This window comes from Dipodomys merriami, unplaced genomic scaffold (assembly GCF_024711535.1).
Source record: "Dipodomys merriami isolate MVZ:Mamm:240054 unplaced genomic scaffold, mDipMer1.0.p SCAF_2, whole genome shotgun sequence".
Lineage (NCBI taxonomy): Eukaryota > Metazoa > Chordata > Mammalia > Rodentia > Heteromyidae > Dipodomys > Dipodomys merriami.
This window is the reverse complement of record NW_027203381.1, coordinates 117,574,727-117,591,977: the sequence shown is the minus strand read 5'-3', so window position 1 is coordinate 117,591,977 and position 17,251 is coordinate 117,574,727. Positions and strand designations below refer to the sequence as shown.

Here is a 17,251-nt window from a genome sequence, read left to right as displayed (position 1 = left end):
TCAAGGCAGAGAGATCCCAGACAAACAAGGCTCCTTCATGTTGAAGACGAAGTTGCTTGAGTTCCTGACATGGAGCTGCTGTGAGGGCTGAAGTGTTACAACTCCCTGGGGTCCACTGGTCACTGAAGGCTGCTGCACACACTCCTGGACACCGGTTTGCTGTGAGAGGCTCCTGTGCGGCCTTCCTCCTCGCCACTGCTCCGGGTGATTCTTAGCCTTCCCACGTTGCTTTCTCAGTGCGTAGGGAACGTACCACGTCACAGCTAACAGATCAGTAACGTCTTCCTCTGGCCCTTTGGTTCTCAAGAGCAGTTATCAGTTTACGGCTTGTGAAAATAGGCTGGCAGAAATCACCAATACTTGTCGCTACTCAAATCACACCCTTTCCATTGGGGAACAGTGCCGAGAGATGGGTAAATAATGCGGCAGAGCAAAACACCTAAGCATGCATCAACGCAGGGGCTAGCTAGGTTGTCTGATGCACTCAGCTAGAACCTCAGTGGTGGGGGTGAGCGGGTAAAGCAGATTCACAAGTGCCACATTGGATGGGCTTCCAAGAATGCGAATATTGATTACTGAGAAACAGAATCAGGAACTGAAGGATTGCATGTGAGGGGCACTGTACGCGGGAAAGAGAAGAAACTATGGTGTAAAATAAAAAAGGAGATATCTTTCGCCTTTCAGATTGTGGGAGATAAGGGGGCAGGATTCAAATGCCAAGGGTAAGTGGGCAGGCATGTGAGGTGTGAACAGCTTCCTACACATCAGATACAGTCTTATGTAGGCCGACATCATGATCATGTACCAAAATATGTAAATAATTTAACTGGGAAAGGAGTAACCTGTTATAAATAAACCAACGGGGAATTTCCAGGTAAAGAAATTATTGAACCCACCAGGAAAGCTAGGTAATCACTTTTTTAAAATGATTCAGTGGCTCATACTTGTAATCCCAGCTATTCACAGATCAGAAGGATCGACGGTAGAGGCCAGTTAGAGTAAAAAGTCACAAGACCCCACCTGACCAAGGAGGCTCATGAGCATCGTCCCAGTTACTCAAGTAGGAGAACCAGCGTCCAGGTCAGCCTGGACAGAAAGCCTAGACCTCTACTGGAGAAATAACTAAAGCAAAAAGGATGGGTCATGGCTTTTGTGGCAGAATACCTTCCTGGTAGCATACGATGCTGAGTGCAAGCCTCAGTATGTCCTGCCCCCCAAAGATGATATTTCCCTTTAATGACACAGAAAGATGAATGCTTTGGTGTTGAGGGAGAAACAGACTTATAGCACATGTGTAGTATAAGTATTTATAGCATTAAAAAGGGAGATCATATTTCTAAATCTGTAAATACTCACAGATACAGAAAGGGGCCAAGAAAGCCATCCACACAAATGTTGTAATGATTTCCTCCAGGGAAGGCATTATAAGAGAACTACACTTTCAGGTTTATCATTTTTTCAATATTTTCTGATGTTAGCTACATAATGTGCAGGTATTAGTTTCACAGGAAGGAAAAAATCAAGGTATCAAAAAATAAAATAATAATGGCTAGTACTTTAATGACTACTCACGGTAGAAACCCAAGGAAATCAAAAATACTCAAAAGAAACCTGAATATATTGAAAACAACTTCTCAGTAAACATGACTACTATCTCTCACAGCTCCCAAGTCCATTTGTAATTAGGACACATTCAGTTTATGTATCTGCCTGGCTCTTAGACTCAGTGGGTTATAACCTATATTTAGGTGGAAACAAAATGTTTTTAACCCAAAATAGCTAAGGTTGTAAGCCCATCAAAGTAATGACTTTTAAAAGAATCCAAAGAGACCTAAAAAGACAAAGAAAATGTAGAAAATCTATTTCTTTTTTTTAAACCAAATGTATTCAAAAATATCAGTTCCAAAAATACCAAAAAAAAAAGTAACAGCAAAAATGGAGAGCAGGAATTGGCAGATGGATGTCAAAACTCCAGTGTCAAAGAGGTTTTGAAAACTGGTCGTGCGTCACCAATTATATATATCCAAAATCAGTGTGACAGAAGCTCCCTTGCCAAGAGCAATGGAAAGGTTTCTAGTGCCCTAAAAAAAAAATATCTCTGTTCAGCCTGGCTCTGGTGGCTCACGCCTGTAATCCCAGCTACTCAGGAGGCTGAGATCTGAGGATCACAGTTCAAAGCCAGCTCAGGCAGGAAACTCTGTGAGACTCTTACCTCCAATGAACCACTAGAAAACCAGAAGTGGCACTGTGGCTCAAGAGGTAGAGTGCTACTCTTGAGCTAACGAGCTCAGAGACAGTGCGCAGGCCCAAAGTTCAAGCCCCATGACAGACAAAAAAAAAAAAAAACCAACTCTGTTCTACCTGCTAATAGGACTATAATGTGAGACTTTTATTCATTCGATCATTGGTGACCATTCAGCCATAACTGACCTAGTACACCAATGAAACCTAAGACGTATATATAGATATATGATCATCTTTTCTTCTTACCTGCAGGAAAAGCACAGAGAAGAAACGAACAAAATGGCCAAGTTAACAGAATCCATGAGTGAGTAACTTGACATTTATTATTTACTTTTGGTTTGGAATGGAAAAACAGCCAAGTCACACAAAGTCTTCCTGTGACTACCTGTGCTCACTTTGCATTCCTGCAATGGTTAAGGTCTGTTTAATGTGGTAGATTGCATCACGGTGATATCATGTCATGCATTACTGAAAACTTATCTTGCTTGTGATCAGAGTTCTGTGCTGAAGCCGTTGCCCAAATTCTGGCACTATAAAAAGAAAGTGGATTTGAATTGTTAGCACATATTGGGGGATCAGGACCCACAATAATTCTGCCTGGCCTGACTTGATGGCGTTTTAGACAAAGTTTTCTGTGTGAATAGTTCAGGGGCTTGATGATCTAAAGAGAAAGATGAAAGCATTCAAGGGTGCTTCAAAATTCAACAAGAATGCTTATGACTGGTGGAGGTGTAAATAGGTTGTAATGGTTTGGGCTTTGAATATATCAGTGTATAATACTCTAAGCTCTTAAGCTAAATAACTAAGATCCACAGAGCATCTTAAGAGGAAAAGGGAATTAATTGTGATAAATAATCCTGCACAAGAGAAATGCAATTTCCTCTGGTGAAGTTTAAGTCTACTTATGTAATAAGTAGACAATACCAATTGTTTCCTCTAAAAGTATACACTGCCTCTGTTGACACATTTCCATGAAGAAAGTTATAGAAGACTCAAACATTTCTGACTTATTATCAGGACTGTAGTATCTTATTAAATTTGGCCTGCAATATTAACCATTATTCTTGCCCATTGTTAACCATTAATCTTTCTACATCATCCTTTGCCCAGTTCCCTAGTCCACTCTGTTCTACCTCTAGTCTGAGGTCAGACTGAGAGATGCTGCAAAGACTTGCCACTCGGTTTGAAACACCCCAAACCGGATCTTCATAAGGAGAAGTATCTCACAGTCACGCAATGTGCTCTTATCAGACTTAGCATGAAATCCTGAGGCTCCCAGAACCATCACGACACACATAAGCCTGTGTTGCTAAAATACATGCATGTGCACATTAATACGTGCATGTGCACATTAGGCTCAGATCTCTAGATCATAATAACCAGCACAAATGACTTGCAGGTTCTCTGAATGTTAAAACCTTCAATAGTATAGAAACTAGGGTCATTGTCCATGAATTCAATGTTAAATGAGTAGGTGAATTAAACCAGTGTTGCTCAGAAGTCTTGAGACTAAAAGCTTTACAGGGTTTCTGTTAGAAATTGCTATCTGCTGCAATAAATATTCATTGTAACTCACCTAACCGAATTTAAAACATTACAGGAATGTACTAGTCAATATTTTAGGCAGCTTAACTTTTAGGTCAGCTATATTTTTGTTTCTAGATATAGTTAAATAAATATTCCTAGGTTGACTGTTGCATTGATGTCAGGTTTCAGATTTGTCTCTGCAGTAGTTGTAATGAGTTTGGTCAGTGAATTGATTGCCTCCAGAAAGCATGGTTGATTTTGGATTCCAAATCCTTGAAGAAATGGCACAGCACAGCCGTTCTTCTGAGTTGCTTTGTCTTGAAGTAAAAGACCACCATTGATGTTTGATGAATATGGAAATGCAAAGATAGACAGCAGTCCTTGGAATCATACTCAAGATGCCCATTAGCTGATTCTTAGATTCTTTTTCTTTTAAAAAAAAATTACAATTGTAAAGGTGATGTACAGAGGGGTTACAGTTTCATAAGTCAGATAAAGAGTACATTTCTTTTTGAGCAGTGTCACCCCTCCCTCATTCTCTCCCAGTTCCCTCCCCACTTCCCTCCCGCCCACGATGTAGAGTTCATTTCCACCATAGTGGGTAGTGAGAATCACTGCTGAATTGGTTCATCCTTTGGCCCACCATTTCTGTGCTTCCCCTCCCCCTCCCCAAATCAGATAAACTTATATACAAGACAAATGGTATAGAAATCATCTTTTGTGGTGGTACAGGGGATTGAACTCAGGGGTTTGCTCCTGCTGGGCAGGCTCTCCAACATTTCAACCCTACCCTAGTTCTAGCTCACTAAGAAAGGGGCAGAGTGTGTGTGTGTGTGTATATATATATATAATAAGTTTTCTATGTACTATGAAATGTTAATTATGAGGTTAACAGGAATAAACACAGCATGAATACACACTGTATCAATGATGGATGAAGTTTACTGTTTTGTTATGGGAACACTGATGAGAAACTAAGCATCACTAAGCAGGAGAACTTGGTTTCATTTACGCCAGTGGGCCCAAAGGCATTTCTACTCCAGCCTCTAGGCCCCGAGTGACAGGACTCTATCCTTCCATTGGTAAGCCTGGGTGTTCTGACTTCCCATTTATCCCAACAGATACAGTTGCTCAAACATTACTCGCAAGTTGGTTCTGGCAGTGTCCTGTTGAGTGAGTTGTGACAGTGGCAGATTTTCCTCATCATTCCCTCACTTGCTCGCTGTGTTCGTTCAGACGCTGTAGAGAGCATCGTCTTTTAGAGCGCTGGGAGGGCAGTGCACACAGAAGGATAAAACCCTGGCAACCCTCGCGAATACGGTTTCAGGTCAGCCTCAGGCTTCTGCCATGCATTGATTGGTCAGCCCGGGACCAATCATCTGTGCTGCTGTTTTGTTCACCCTTCAAGCTGCTTATGAGCAGCTTGTCTCTTCCTGGTGAGTTTTTACTTTTCACGTCTCCGGCTCCTTCGGGAGACCTGAGTGCTGTGTGGACAAGGGGACATGGAGCTCTGGTCTGGCTTTCTGCTGAATGGGGGCAATGAAGTGGGGGTGGCTCAGGGAACTGAGGGACCTTCAAATGGTTGCAGGCAAGAGAGCACAAACTTAGTTTGTAATCTGAACACACAGGGCCCAAGCATGAGGAATATGAGCAGCTGTATTAGCAGCTCCCCACCATGGCGGAAGCCAAGACTTTGTCTCCTTACCTCGGAGATCAGGTGGGCCTGGAAAGCCTGTCCAGAAGTACGTGGCAGGTGGTTTTACCCAGAGCAGGCACTGACACAGTAGCACACACTTGGTACTTTTACCAAGTACCACTATTACACAGTTCTGCCTGTGACTTGTCAGGGCATCGTGACAGAACATCACACGCTGTGGGTTAAGAGCTGGCCCACAGACTCCACGCCCTCAAGTATGGGATGTGAGCAAGGCAATTGCTATTCGTTTCCTGGGGTTGCTCACAACAAAATCAATGATCTCTTAAAAGGGACATAAAGCTCTCTTCCTAAAATGCTATGCATACATGAGGAGGGTCATCTGAGTTGTTGGTTTTTTTCCTGGTATTATCAAAGAACAAAAGACAAGGTTAAGTCTCTGCCCGGTGAGAAGGTGACGGCGATGGGTATCAATAGGCATTCACATGGCGTTACTTTTGAAAGGGCAAGCACAAGGGACTCCACCTAGGATCTGACACCATCCCCTCAAATCGGAGTAGTTCTTCCCAGCAGCCTCGGCCAGGATGAGCTTTGTCCTGCTAGGTCTGGTCGTCCCTTTGCCGGGAGAATGACGCAGTTGGCTTCTTGCTCATTGGTGGGGTGAGGTGTCCCAGTTGGTCCAATCCTACATCGGACGGGGGCAGCCCACGGTGCAGGCGATAGCCCGTGTCCATAAGACCTCGTTAGGTCCAGTGTCAGCCAACAAGGAAATCAAGAGACACTGGGCCTCAGGCAAGGCTCACCTGGATGGACCCTATTAGGAATCGTTTGTCCCTCTGTGGGTCTCACTATGACCAGGATGAGGAACACAGGGTTTATATATCACCGCCAACTTAATCACATACTGATCTTACTAATGTTTAAGCACTCTCTTACCAACCTCAAGACATACGCGTAGCCTCTCCTACTTACTTTTCCCCCTTTTTACATTTAAGACAATTCTTACTCTTTGAATCCTTTTCTATCCAGAAGAAACTAATTTTTTCTCGATTACCTTTTTACAGCCTAAGTTGCTTTTCTCTTGTAACCCTTAAACACATCTGTTAGCAGTCAAAACTTAAGACCTCCTTTGCCGTTTGAGTTTAAAGGTTTAAAGCTGCCCTTTCCCCCTCACCTCCCCTCGACTTTGTTATGCCCAGCCAGATAATTCTACGTTACAGTGATAACAGCTTTTATGCATCCAGATTATTTACATTCACACACACGTGTGCACAAATAGTTCAAAGCACGTAGGACTGAATTTACCTTGTGACTTAAAACTAGCGCCCTAAAATGCACACCACCATGTGGCCAGTGCTAGAAAAACAAAGACAGAAGGGCAACAGCAAACAGAATCCCCATTTCCAAACAGAGCTAGATGGCCAAGAACGGAACTCCTCCGGCGCGGCCCCTCCCAGAGCCAGGCCTCTCGCTCCGGCACACAGAGTGACACGTGAACACTTTGGGACACACTGATAGGATCCCCATCCCCACCTAAGAGGGAAAGCCTGGACTCCATTTGCAGTGCTCTCCCCACCCCAGGCCAGAGGAGTACGGTGGCTTCCCATTGCAGAGATCAGCAGTGCTGAAGGGTTGATAATAAAATATAGGCTGCCCCTCTTGAACCGAGACTCTGGGCGCGTTTGCTGAGCGCCTCACATGGAGCCTGGGCCTGCTGTCCAGGCCTAGTTGTGCCGGTCCACAGCTTTGGGGTCTGGCTCCACTGGTTGAGGCCGGGCTGATGGTGGCTGGCTTTGGGGCCACAGCCCGCGTGCCTCTACTGTCTCCAGAGGGGCAGCTGGGACATACAGCAGAAGTGCAAGTGCCTCTTCCTCGTTTATCCCATTTATCCCCAATAAATGGGTTTCTTTCTGAGGCTTGGATGGTTTTAGTAAGTCCCCAGCCAGGCCCTGTGCATTTACACTCAAGCACCGGGGGGTTTGCACTCCGGTCTGGGAGCCAGGAACTCAAAGCTGAGACGCAGGCAGGTTGGGCTGCCCACTCCCACACAGGCTACAGCAAGTTAAAACAGTCCCCAAACCGTGCCTTAGGAGAAGCCCTGAATACCCCCAGGTTACTGGGGTGTCTGGGGAGGACTCAAGCTCCTCTTCTGCCCGTGCAGGACAGGACAGGTCCTGGCCAAGGCCTTAGGTTCTGTTGACCTTCTCCAAGGCTTACCGAGTCCAGATGAGTTGCCAGGCGAGTCTGTCCGCTTCTTCCTGGAGTCTGCGGGGCCAGGGTTTGAACCCTGGGGCAAAGGAAACCCAGGACGGCGGGGGCGAGGGGTGAGGGGGTGCCTGGGCCTTGACCTGATTCAGTCCTGAGTCCCAGCCTGCACCCCGCACAGCCTGGCCTCTCACCCAGGGCTCAGAGGTCCCGAAAGGTGGAATCTCATGGGGGCCTCCAAAAATGTTACAGGAAAGCAGACTGCTGGGAAACGGGGCGTCACAGGAGAAACAGGAGAACCTGGGCTCCTCGAGGCAGGCCAAGAGGAGTCTCTGCTCTGAACTCTGGGCGCCGCCCTTCGGTCGGGTAGAGCACAGGTGCTTTGAGTTTGGGTTTACCCCAGTGACTATAGCTTCTCCAAAATGCCTCGCAAGCCAGTCGTGGCGTGCAGGTTGAACCAGTTCTGATAGTGGCAGGTTTTCCTTATCAGTTTATCTATGTATCCTACATAGGACATTCACAAGGCAATAAATGCATCATTCTGTAAGGAAATTCTAATCAATCAACATGGGCACATCCAAACCAGGGCCAGCAGAGAAAGCGAGACATAGACTCAAGAGCACGCAGCGAACAGTGCTCACAATGGATTTCCAGAGCCAACAAAGGCCGTGCTTCACCAACTGGTTAAAGAACATCTCCCCGGGTTTAACTGGAACCACTAGCAAGTCTTCTACGACCAGATACGTCCTCATGCTGACAGCAGGGAAAAGCAACACCACCCCTCCATCTTCTAGAGCAGGGTGGAAAAGAGCTTCCCACCCCTTACCACCAGCCATTAATCAACCTCCATAAAAAAAAAAAAATCAGCTGCAGCCATCTTTTTTTCTGAAGGGCAACCCAGAGACATAAATGATGAATAGATTTTTAAGCATCTAATTAAAGGTAACTTGATCTAATAAAGATCTCACTATATTAATAAGGATACTAAATATGAAGACATGTAAAGGTTATTAAATATAAAGACACTTAATGAAGATGTCACTATATGCAGGGAATATTATTTTTTGGATGCCTAACTCTATACTAGTCAATAGCTTCTGACCAAGGCATTTTAATTTTCCTACCTCTATTGGGTTTTGAGTTTTAGATGCAGTTATAAATAAAAGGTATAAGGACTAAGAAGAAAGAAACAGAATGGCAGAAAAATAGCTATGGAGAAAGAAAGCAGCAGCAAAACACACATAAGAGAAATAGAAAGTAGAATGCATATATGCAGAATGATTCAGAAAAGGAAGACAGAGAGAATACCACAGGAGCAAAAGCATGTAGGCAAGAAGGGAGAACAGGAGGCCAGCTATTGGTAGAGAGCAAACCGCACACACCTAGAACTGAACTGGCCATGGGTTTGCAACCTCCCAGACACCATTGATCTTTTAACTCCGTCCTTGGACATTTTAATCATTGTTTGCCTCTTTGCCAGGGATGCTTTCACACTTAGATCACCAGAGCCCTGATTCAACAGAATAGCCCAGAAACCCATCAGGGAAGAGGCCACACTGGACGCGCCCTTCCGTGCAGCACTCAGCGCCCGCACCCTGATGCAATCAAACGAAAGCCTGAGCCCCATGGAAGCTCCCAGTCCTGTCTATAAATAGCCCAGCAGTGACCCAAACGGTGCCATCGTCTGTGGTGATGCTGGGGAGCACGGGCTCTGTGGTGATGCTGGGGAGCACAGGCTCTGTCCGGAGATGGAGAATCGGAGCCAGACAATGACAGTAGCCCAGGACTCCGGCCATCAAGCAGGCTGTCCTTCCATCCGCGTCATAGGTAGTTTGCTTCCTGGTCTAGGCTGGCAGGTGGGATCCTACCTCCACCTGGGACGTGTCAGAGCGAGGGCCTTGGGAGCCCCATTCACATGGCTGTACCCCTGATCTGGGCTGTCCTCGGGAAGCCCAGCCCGTGTGGTGATGAAGTTGTTGGGTAGAGCCAGGAGGGAATGTGATACCAGCCCCTTCTCCAGGCTGCGAGGTCTCTTCTCAAAGCCAAGACCCAGCCTGCTGCTGGCATCCTCGGCTCTGTGTCAGCCTCATTTCTCAGATCCGTTTCATGTCTGCCTCAGAAGATGGGGGCCTCCTGGGCTGGTCTGGAGACGTGAGCTGACTTGCTGTTGCTTTCTCCCTCTACCCTGCCTCCGCCTCTCGCTTCTCCTTTCCCAGCCCGAGGGAGCTTCATCAGCGGTCACATTCGGGTCATTCTGCCCGGGGTCTTCCCCTCCTGCATCGCTCACCTGGTGCCACAGCCATAATCCCTTCACTGGGAAAGCACAGAATTGCTCAGCACTGTTTTCAGGTAGCACAAAAACGGCGTCTTCATGAACCGCCATGGGAGCTCCTGACGCCAGGAGTTGAGTCTTCATCTGGTCAGGAACGGGGCAAGGCCAGGGTGCCTGCCTTTCCCTGAGCCTACACCGTAAGGTGTTCATAGGTTTCCCTGTCTGCCTCAGAGGAGAGGAATTCCTCCTGTGATGGAAGAAACAGCCCAATTTTAGCACAGATTGGGATTTTTTTTTTTTTTTTGGTGTATCATACGAAATGAGGAGAGGAACGTGTTGCAGTCGCTGCACACAAAATTAGCTCTATTACAGCAAAGTGGGTTTTAATCATTGCTTCACTCCTTTGTGGAGCAGCTATTACAACTCTGGCCCTGGATTCAGGCATGAAAGGACCAGGACAGGGTTGTTCAGCATGAACCATGAAAGCCTTTTGGGATGGAGTTGGAGAATGAGCCAACTCTCCGAGCTGCCTGACAATGGCTGTGGGCCGCTGACACACACCCACAAGGCTCTCCTTCCACAGACTCCAGTGTGCTCCTGAACCCCAAGAATGAACAGTCTTCCACGGGAGTATAGGGGTCAGGACCCTGGACACAGGATACTATATGGTGGAGGGTAGAAGGGGAGAATGTGTCCAATGTGGAAGAGTGAAGTATATCTCCTTCCTGCAGGGAAGGAGGCAGCACCATGCCTCATAGGGAGGACTGAAGATTGGAAGGAAGTGGAAAGAAGCAGCTGTTGGCTGGTGTAGCAGACAAGCTCAGAGCCTCTGGGGTTGAGGGTGGTGTTTGGTGGACGTAGCACAGGAAGGCAGGACTGGAGGTCGAACTGCCCATGGTTTGGGCTTAGGAGATAGACATGGTCAAAGTATCTGAGCACTAGAGCCAGGCACCAGTGGCTCACGCCTGTCATCCTAGTTACTAGGGAGGCTGAGATCTGAGGATCACAGTTCAAAGCCAGCCTGGGCAGGAGAGTCGCTGTGAGACTAATCTCCAATAAACCACTAGAAAACCGGAAGTGGTGCTATGACTCAAGTAGTAGAGTGTTCGCCTAGAGCTGAAGAGCTTGAGGGCCAGTGCCCAGACCCAGAGTTCAAGACCCATGACCGGTGGCGGGGTGGGGGTAGGGGGATACTTGAGTGCTACCAGGGCTGGAAATTCAGGCAAGAGAAAGAATAATTGGAGCTGCTGGTAGAATGAGATCAAATTTGAATGTGTTAAGCGAAAGATCTGCACGATGTTCGCAATGATTTCAGCTGGCCTGCCATCAGCATGTCCTTAGAGGGAAACAGTGGCCTTTCTCTCTAGGATGGTGGGCAGGGGGGCAGTCTGGTCCACGTGCACCAGCCTCTGCACCTGCCCTGCAGATGGCGCTCGCTAAAACCCATCTTCTTTTCCCCAGTGCAATTTGAAATGTCAAAATCCATCCATCTCTCTGGCTCACATTCACACAGGAAGATGTAGCACTGTTGCAAATGTATCTGGATTCACACTCCTTGCTCCTGATTACTGGGTTCCTAAATGTCACACTTGAAACTGGCACCCCAGGACTTCATTTCTACACCATCTCTGCAGGGCTAGCCCCCCTGGGACAGCACTGTTATGTCTCTAACGGGAGCAAGGTATTCCTAAAGAGGGAGGTCCAGGGTCCTCTTGAAAGCCCTATGAACCCATCCCCCTCAGCTCTCCGCCAGGTGCATTCTAGCTTCTCCTGATAAAGGAGCTTCTGTCCTGATGGTCCTCTGACCAAAAGCAAAAGTGAGCCAGCCATGTCTGCCCTGCCTCCACGCTTAAGAAACTGTTAACATTTTCCCTGTAAGAGTTGTCATTGTCTCAATGGAAAACATATTTCAGATCCAAAGAGATCCCTGACAGCTGTGTTGGTTTGGAAACAGAGGCCCCGTGGATCGTCGGCTCTTGTGGGAAAACTTCCTAAGCCACAAGTCCACCTTGCCTGCTCACCTTCCCTTCCTGTCCCATCTCCTAAGCGGAAGACTTGATTGTTCCTAAGGTTTCCAACTGCTGCTGCTTATGCCGATGGTTTGGTCCTTTGCCTGAATGTCAGTCAGCTCCAAAAAAGGCAGGTCCCTCCCCAGCTGTCTCTAGAAGGTGCTGGGGGTTGAAGGGAAGGGGCTCGGTGGTCACATGACAGAATGCAAGAAAGAGCAAACCAGGGAGCACATGTCAGACTTGGGGCGCCTGACATTCTTATGAGTGTCACTAATCGTTGTGCAAAGGGGAGTTGAGTCCTGATTTCTCCAATTCACTTCCTTTCCTTCTGGGATGATGGAGATCCAAGTGATCCTCACCTTCTGGTGGATGTATGGGGGAGAGGGGGGAGAACTCGCCTCCTTGCCACACATGCGCTCTGACACAGGAAATTGGGTGTGGGGTTCTCTTCCTGTGTCCCAGGTGAGATCAGATGCCAAACAATACCCTATGGCTGCACACGCGCACACACGCACACACACACACACACACACACACACACACACACAACGATATGCGGCCTGCTCCCCATTCACACTGCAGCCTTCCACTGAACCACCACAGAGGCCACCAAGAAAGTCCATCTGCTTGCCTGGCTTGCTGGGAATGACCAAGCCGCTAGTATTTCTATTTTAGGAGAAACTTTTTTCCTAGGGTGATAATGTGCAGGAGAGCTGGCGGCCCACAGCCTTCAGGGCCGGCGGACCTGCACACGTGGGGAGTGGGTGCAGGAGGAGGCTGGGTCTGAAACACAGGTGTCATCTTCTCCCAGAAGCAAACGAGCACCACGCACATTTCAGAACGTCGCGGCCACTTCAGCCACCTCTGTTCTTGCCTCGCCATCCTTCACGCCGCTTCTGTCAGCCGCCTCGTTCCTGGAGCCCCCAGATCATGGGCCAAGCCTCTGCTTGACACTCAGGATCACAGGGGCTTGCTTGGTCCTTGCTGCCTTCCCATCTCCTTGGTTGCGGGAGGGCGGGCGGCCATTCAGCCTGTGGGTCATAGACGGCCAGCCACCAAACTCCCTCTCCGTGTGGCCCCTCCTCGCTGCTCTCCGGGCTTCCCCAGCCTCTTCCCCGTGGGGGTGACCAGAAGATTCCCTCCCCCAGAACCTCCCACTCTCACTCCAGACTTTCCTCTCCAAAAGGGGGGAACCCCAGGGACCCCAGCCACCCCCGCCCCAGGAATTCAGACACACACACCCATCCCCCTACTTGCTTGCCCTTGTTCTAATCCTGAGGGGGTGTGGGAAGTGAGCCCCCACATCTGAGAACTCTCCTGCCCCACACTTCCTCCTGCACTGGCTCACCTTCCAGCCTCCTGCCTCCCACCCACCGCCACCTCCTCCTGCCCTCCTCCCAGGAGCTGCTGCCTGGCTGGGAGCCTGCCCAGCCCTCCCACCACCTGCCAGCCCCGCCTCTATCTCCTCCCTCCTGCCTGCCCACACACACACCCCACCCCAACCTCTGGGAACAACCAGCTGCCAGACGGGACCCAAGGAGCTTCCCCTCAGCCCAGAGGCCCAGGCCAGGCCCTGGTGCTGAGGGTGCAGGCCCCAGGTTTTCATCGACAATCGAATGCGTATAGGAAAGCCGTGCGGAGGGCAGTGGGCAGGTGTGAGAAAGGCCAGGAGAGGCTTAGACAGCAGCTTAGCAACAAGAAGAGGATGAAGCAAGCACAGCCCATCCAGTGCACAATGCACTTGGCAGGAGCCAAGCTCAGAGCGGGCTCTGGAGACGGGAGCGAGCAGATGGTCAGAGGGAACCGCAGAGAACATTGGATTTTCGAGGCTCAGACTCCCAGAGTGCGGCAGCTGAGAGTGGAGAGAAGCCCACAGGCCGGGGCCCGGGGGACCTGCCCAGGCCTGGACTCCTGGCTGCCAGCCTTGGCTGAGAGAGTCGGCTTATTTTTGGATTCATAGGAGTTGTTCTCGGGAGAACAGTGGAAAACATGGCTGTCACAATTTCTAGGGTGCTTGTCTGCTTCACCTTGAGTCTACCTTTCTCATATTCAATTCCAGGCTCAAGTGTTAAAGGGTGGGAGGGAGGGACAATCTTGATGTTCAAACAGTGACCACAAGAATTGCTGGGCAGCCCAGGATTGTGCTCACAAAGGTTTCTACACAATTGGAAAACCATTGCTGGCATCTGTGGAGAGCGGAGTGGTCCATGCGGGTGAGGTTCCTGGCATCTCGTGGTCTTAACAGAAACACAGAGCCAGTCAGGTGGTGCTGGGGCCAACGCCCTGCTATGAGGTCTCTGGAGATCACTCACCCTTCCTCTCTGAGCCCTGCCAATGAGCGTTCCCACTGCCGGGCAAGGCTTGATGACATACCTAACGCTGATGGATGTGTACATGCAAGCTGATTTCTATGTTTATGTCTGTGTCTGTGTATAAATGATCACCCTGAATATGTGTAAGTATACTTACGCTAAATGACAGGTAGCATTTGCACATTCAATATATATTTGCATACAGAAAATATATTAAAAAAAGAAAAGTAATATATAGTACCTATGAAATGAACATAATACCTATCCCATATCACTCAAAGCTAAAACATGCTCATTGTCCCCTGCCACGTTTTATTCAGCGTTCTCAAGGCCATTATGAGAAGATTCCATGTTGTCTCCTGTTACATTTGACTCTCTCGGAGATCCAACAGCTGTGATCTCTTAGAGATCCAGCAGCTCTATAATTTTATAAGCTTCTTGCAATTTAGTACTAAGAAATAGCGTCGATTTCCACTACATTGGGATTTTGGTATGTTTCTTTCCTGAAGTCCCTCTTGAGCTTCCGTGCTTTGGCCCAGGATTCTGCCCATGGATTTTGTGGCTGAACACCAGAGACCTTTTCATGTCAGCAGACAGCCTCGCTGTGCGCTGGGCCAGGGGCTCCCCTGAAACGGATGAGGCCACCCCTGGGGACTGTGCAAGTCCAACTCAGAGAAAGACCTAGAACAGCCGGGCGCCAGAGGCTCACACCTATAATCCTAGCTACTCAGGAGGCTGAGATCTAAGGATCATGGTTCAAAGCCAGCCCAGGCAAGAAAAGTTGTGAAACTCTTTATCTCCAATAAACCACCAGAAAACCCAAAGTGGCGCTGTAGCTCAAGTGGTAGAGTGCTCGCCTTGAGCTGAAGAGCTGAGGGACAGCGCCTAGGCCCAGAGTTCAAGCTCCATGACCAACAACAACAAAAAAGAAAGACCTAGAACACTTGTGAGTTTCCAAAAGTCAAACTCAAGACAACCAGGCCAGCCTGCTTGAGACTGTTTTCTGAGTCAATATTTATTTCAGATTATTGCTCCTATCCTCTGCAGAAGGATCCAGTTAATGAATCCAGTGAATAGCATGCCTGGACTCTTAAATATTTCTCCTCTAAATTGCCTTTTTCTCTCATGTTTTTGAGTCCTTGCTCTACAGAGACAAGCCTTCTCCATCACTTTGCTACCACACATTCGCATCAGGAGGGCTTCCAGTAAGACTACCAAGAGCAAGGGCAAGTTAGGATCAAGAGATCCAAGATAGGGGCTGGGAAGGTGGCTCAGTGGTAGAGCGCTTGCCTTGCATGCATGAGGCCCTGGGTTCGATTCCCCAGCACCACATAAGCAAAAAGAAAAAAAAGCCACAAGTGGAGCTGTGGCTCAAGTGGTAGAGCACTAGCCTTGAGCTGAAGAGCTGAGGGACAGCACCCGGGCCCAGAGTTCAGGCCCCATGACCAGACCCCCCAAAAAAGAAATCCAAGATATTCTCCACCCATGCGTGCGTGTGTGCGTGTGCGTGTGTGCATGTGTGTGTGTGTGTGTGTGTGTGTGTGTGTGTGTGTGCATGCATGCTTCTTGAACTCTCTCCTTCACTTTAACATGGAAAGCCATGTTCCCAAGACTCCCTGGGAGCATTTCCGCGTGTTTTCTATCAGATTTGTACCTTTTACACCATGGTTATCAAGGAAGAACTCATTTATCTGAGTAATCACACTTGCATCCTCAGAATTATTTTTACATTCTTCATCCTTGCATCATCTTACAATGTGATTTGATTTTTTGTTTATAAATCATGAGCCCAGGAGCCGATGAGTGTTTGTCAGCAGGCACACTTTGTGTGAGAAGAGTAAGTTACAAAATAAGACTCATCTTAACAGTCTGGAACCTGGAATGCTGTTCTGCTTCCTGAACATGACTGAATGGACAGACAGAGCTGGCCTAAGGAAGTAGGTGATTAAGATGCTGAAGTGTGGAATTTACCTGCTACTCCTACTTTGCTTCTTATTTTTATTTTTTCCAACCATGACACATTATCCGATGAAGTTCAGCTAAGTACATCCCCCATCCTGCTTGCCCACAACACAATCCTACAACAGCAGCATAGCTCAGTGGTAGACTCTGTGCCTAGCAGGCATGAGCCCCAATTCAACCTCCCCAGCAGAAAGCAAAATAGGCAAGGAAGGCAGAAAAAGGGATAAGGAAATGGAAACAGAGAAAGGAGGGGAAGGGAAGGAGACTGGGAAGGAAGGAAAAAAAGGAAGGGTGAGGGAAGAAGAGAAAGAAGGAGGGAAAATAGGGAGCAGGAAAGAAGACAGGGAAAAAGCAATCATGACATCTTTCTTGAAGTCAACCTTCAGTCTTTCAGCATCATGTTTTGAAGAGACTGTCCATTCTTCACTGTCTTCTGGGCACCTGTGTAAAAAGATTGATTTTACAAATGACTAGATTTATTTCTGGGATCTCTGTTTTGTTCCATTGTTCTGTACAGGTGTTGTTATGCCTGTACTATGCTGGTGTTTGTTTTTTTTTAATCACTACAGCTTTGTAGTAACACTGCCACCATTGTTCATTCTGATCACGATGACTTTGGCCACTCAGCGTTTTCTTATGGTTTCAAATAAATTTTAAGATTGTTTTTTCTATTAATTTAAAAAGTGTCATTGTAACTTTGGAAGGGATTACAGTGAATCTGTGGATTGCTTTAGGTAGTAGACATGGTAATGATCCAGATACATAAGGTGTCTTTCCATTTACTTCCCTCTTCTTCAATTTTTCATCAGCATTTCATCGTTTTGGGGGGTGGAGGGGTCAGGATTTTCACCTCTTTAGTAGAATGTATTCCTAAATGTTTTATTGCTGTTAAAAGTAGGGTTTTCTTGACTCCTTTTTTCAGATAGTTCATTGTTGCACAGAAGTGTTACTTTTGTGTGTTGATTTATTATACTGCTACTTTCCTGAATTCATTTGAGCTCTAACGGTTTTTTGATGGTGTCTACATGTAAAACAGTCTTTTGATGGTGTCCTTAGGATTTTATAC

General features: G+C 47.6%; 1 protein-coding gene across 4 annotated transcripts in view; it reads left to right on the top strand.

Annotated features, from left to right (window-relative positions):
- Positions 1-17,251, top strand: part of Kcnj6 (potassium inwardly rectifying channel subfamily J member 6) — a 193,471-nt gene that overhangs the window by 43,113 nt on the left and 133,107 nt on the right. For all 4 annotated transcript variants that reach the window (XM_070030675.1, XM_070030677.1, XM_070030676.1 and 1 more), the window contains exon 2: positions 2,497-2,548. In XM_070030675.1, coding sequence (XP_069886776.1) covers positions 2,524-2,548 — 25 coding nt within the window. In that variant the 5' untranslated portion in view covers positions 2,497-2,523. The remainder of the gene's footprint in view (positions 1-2,496; positions 2,549-17,251) is intronic.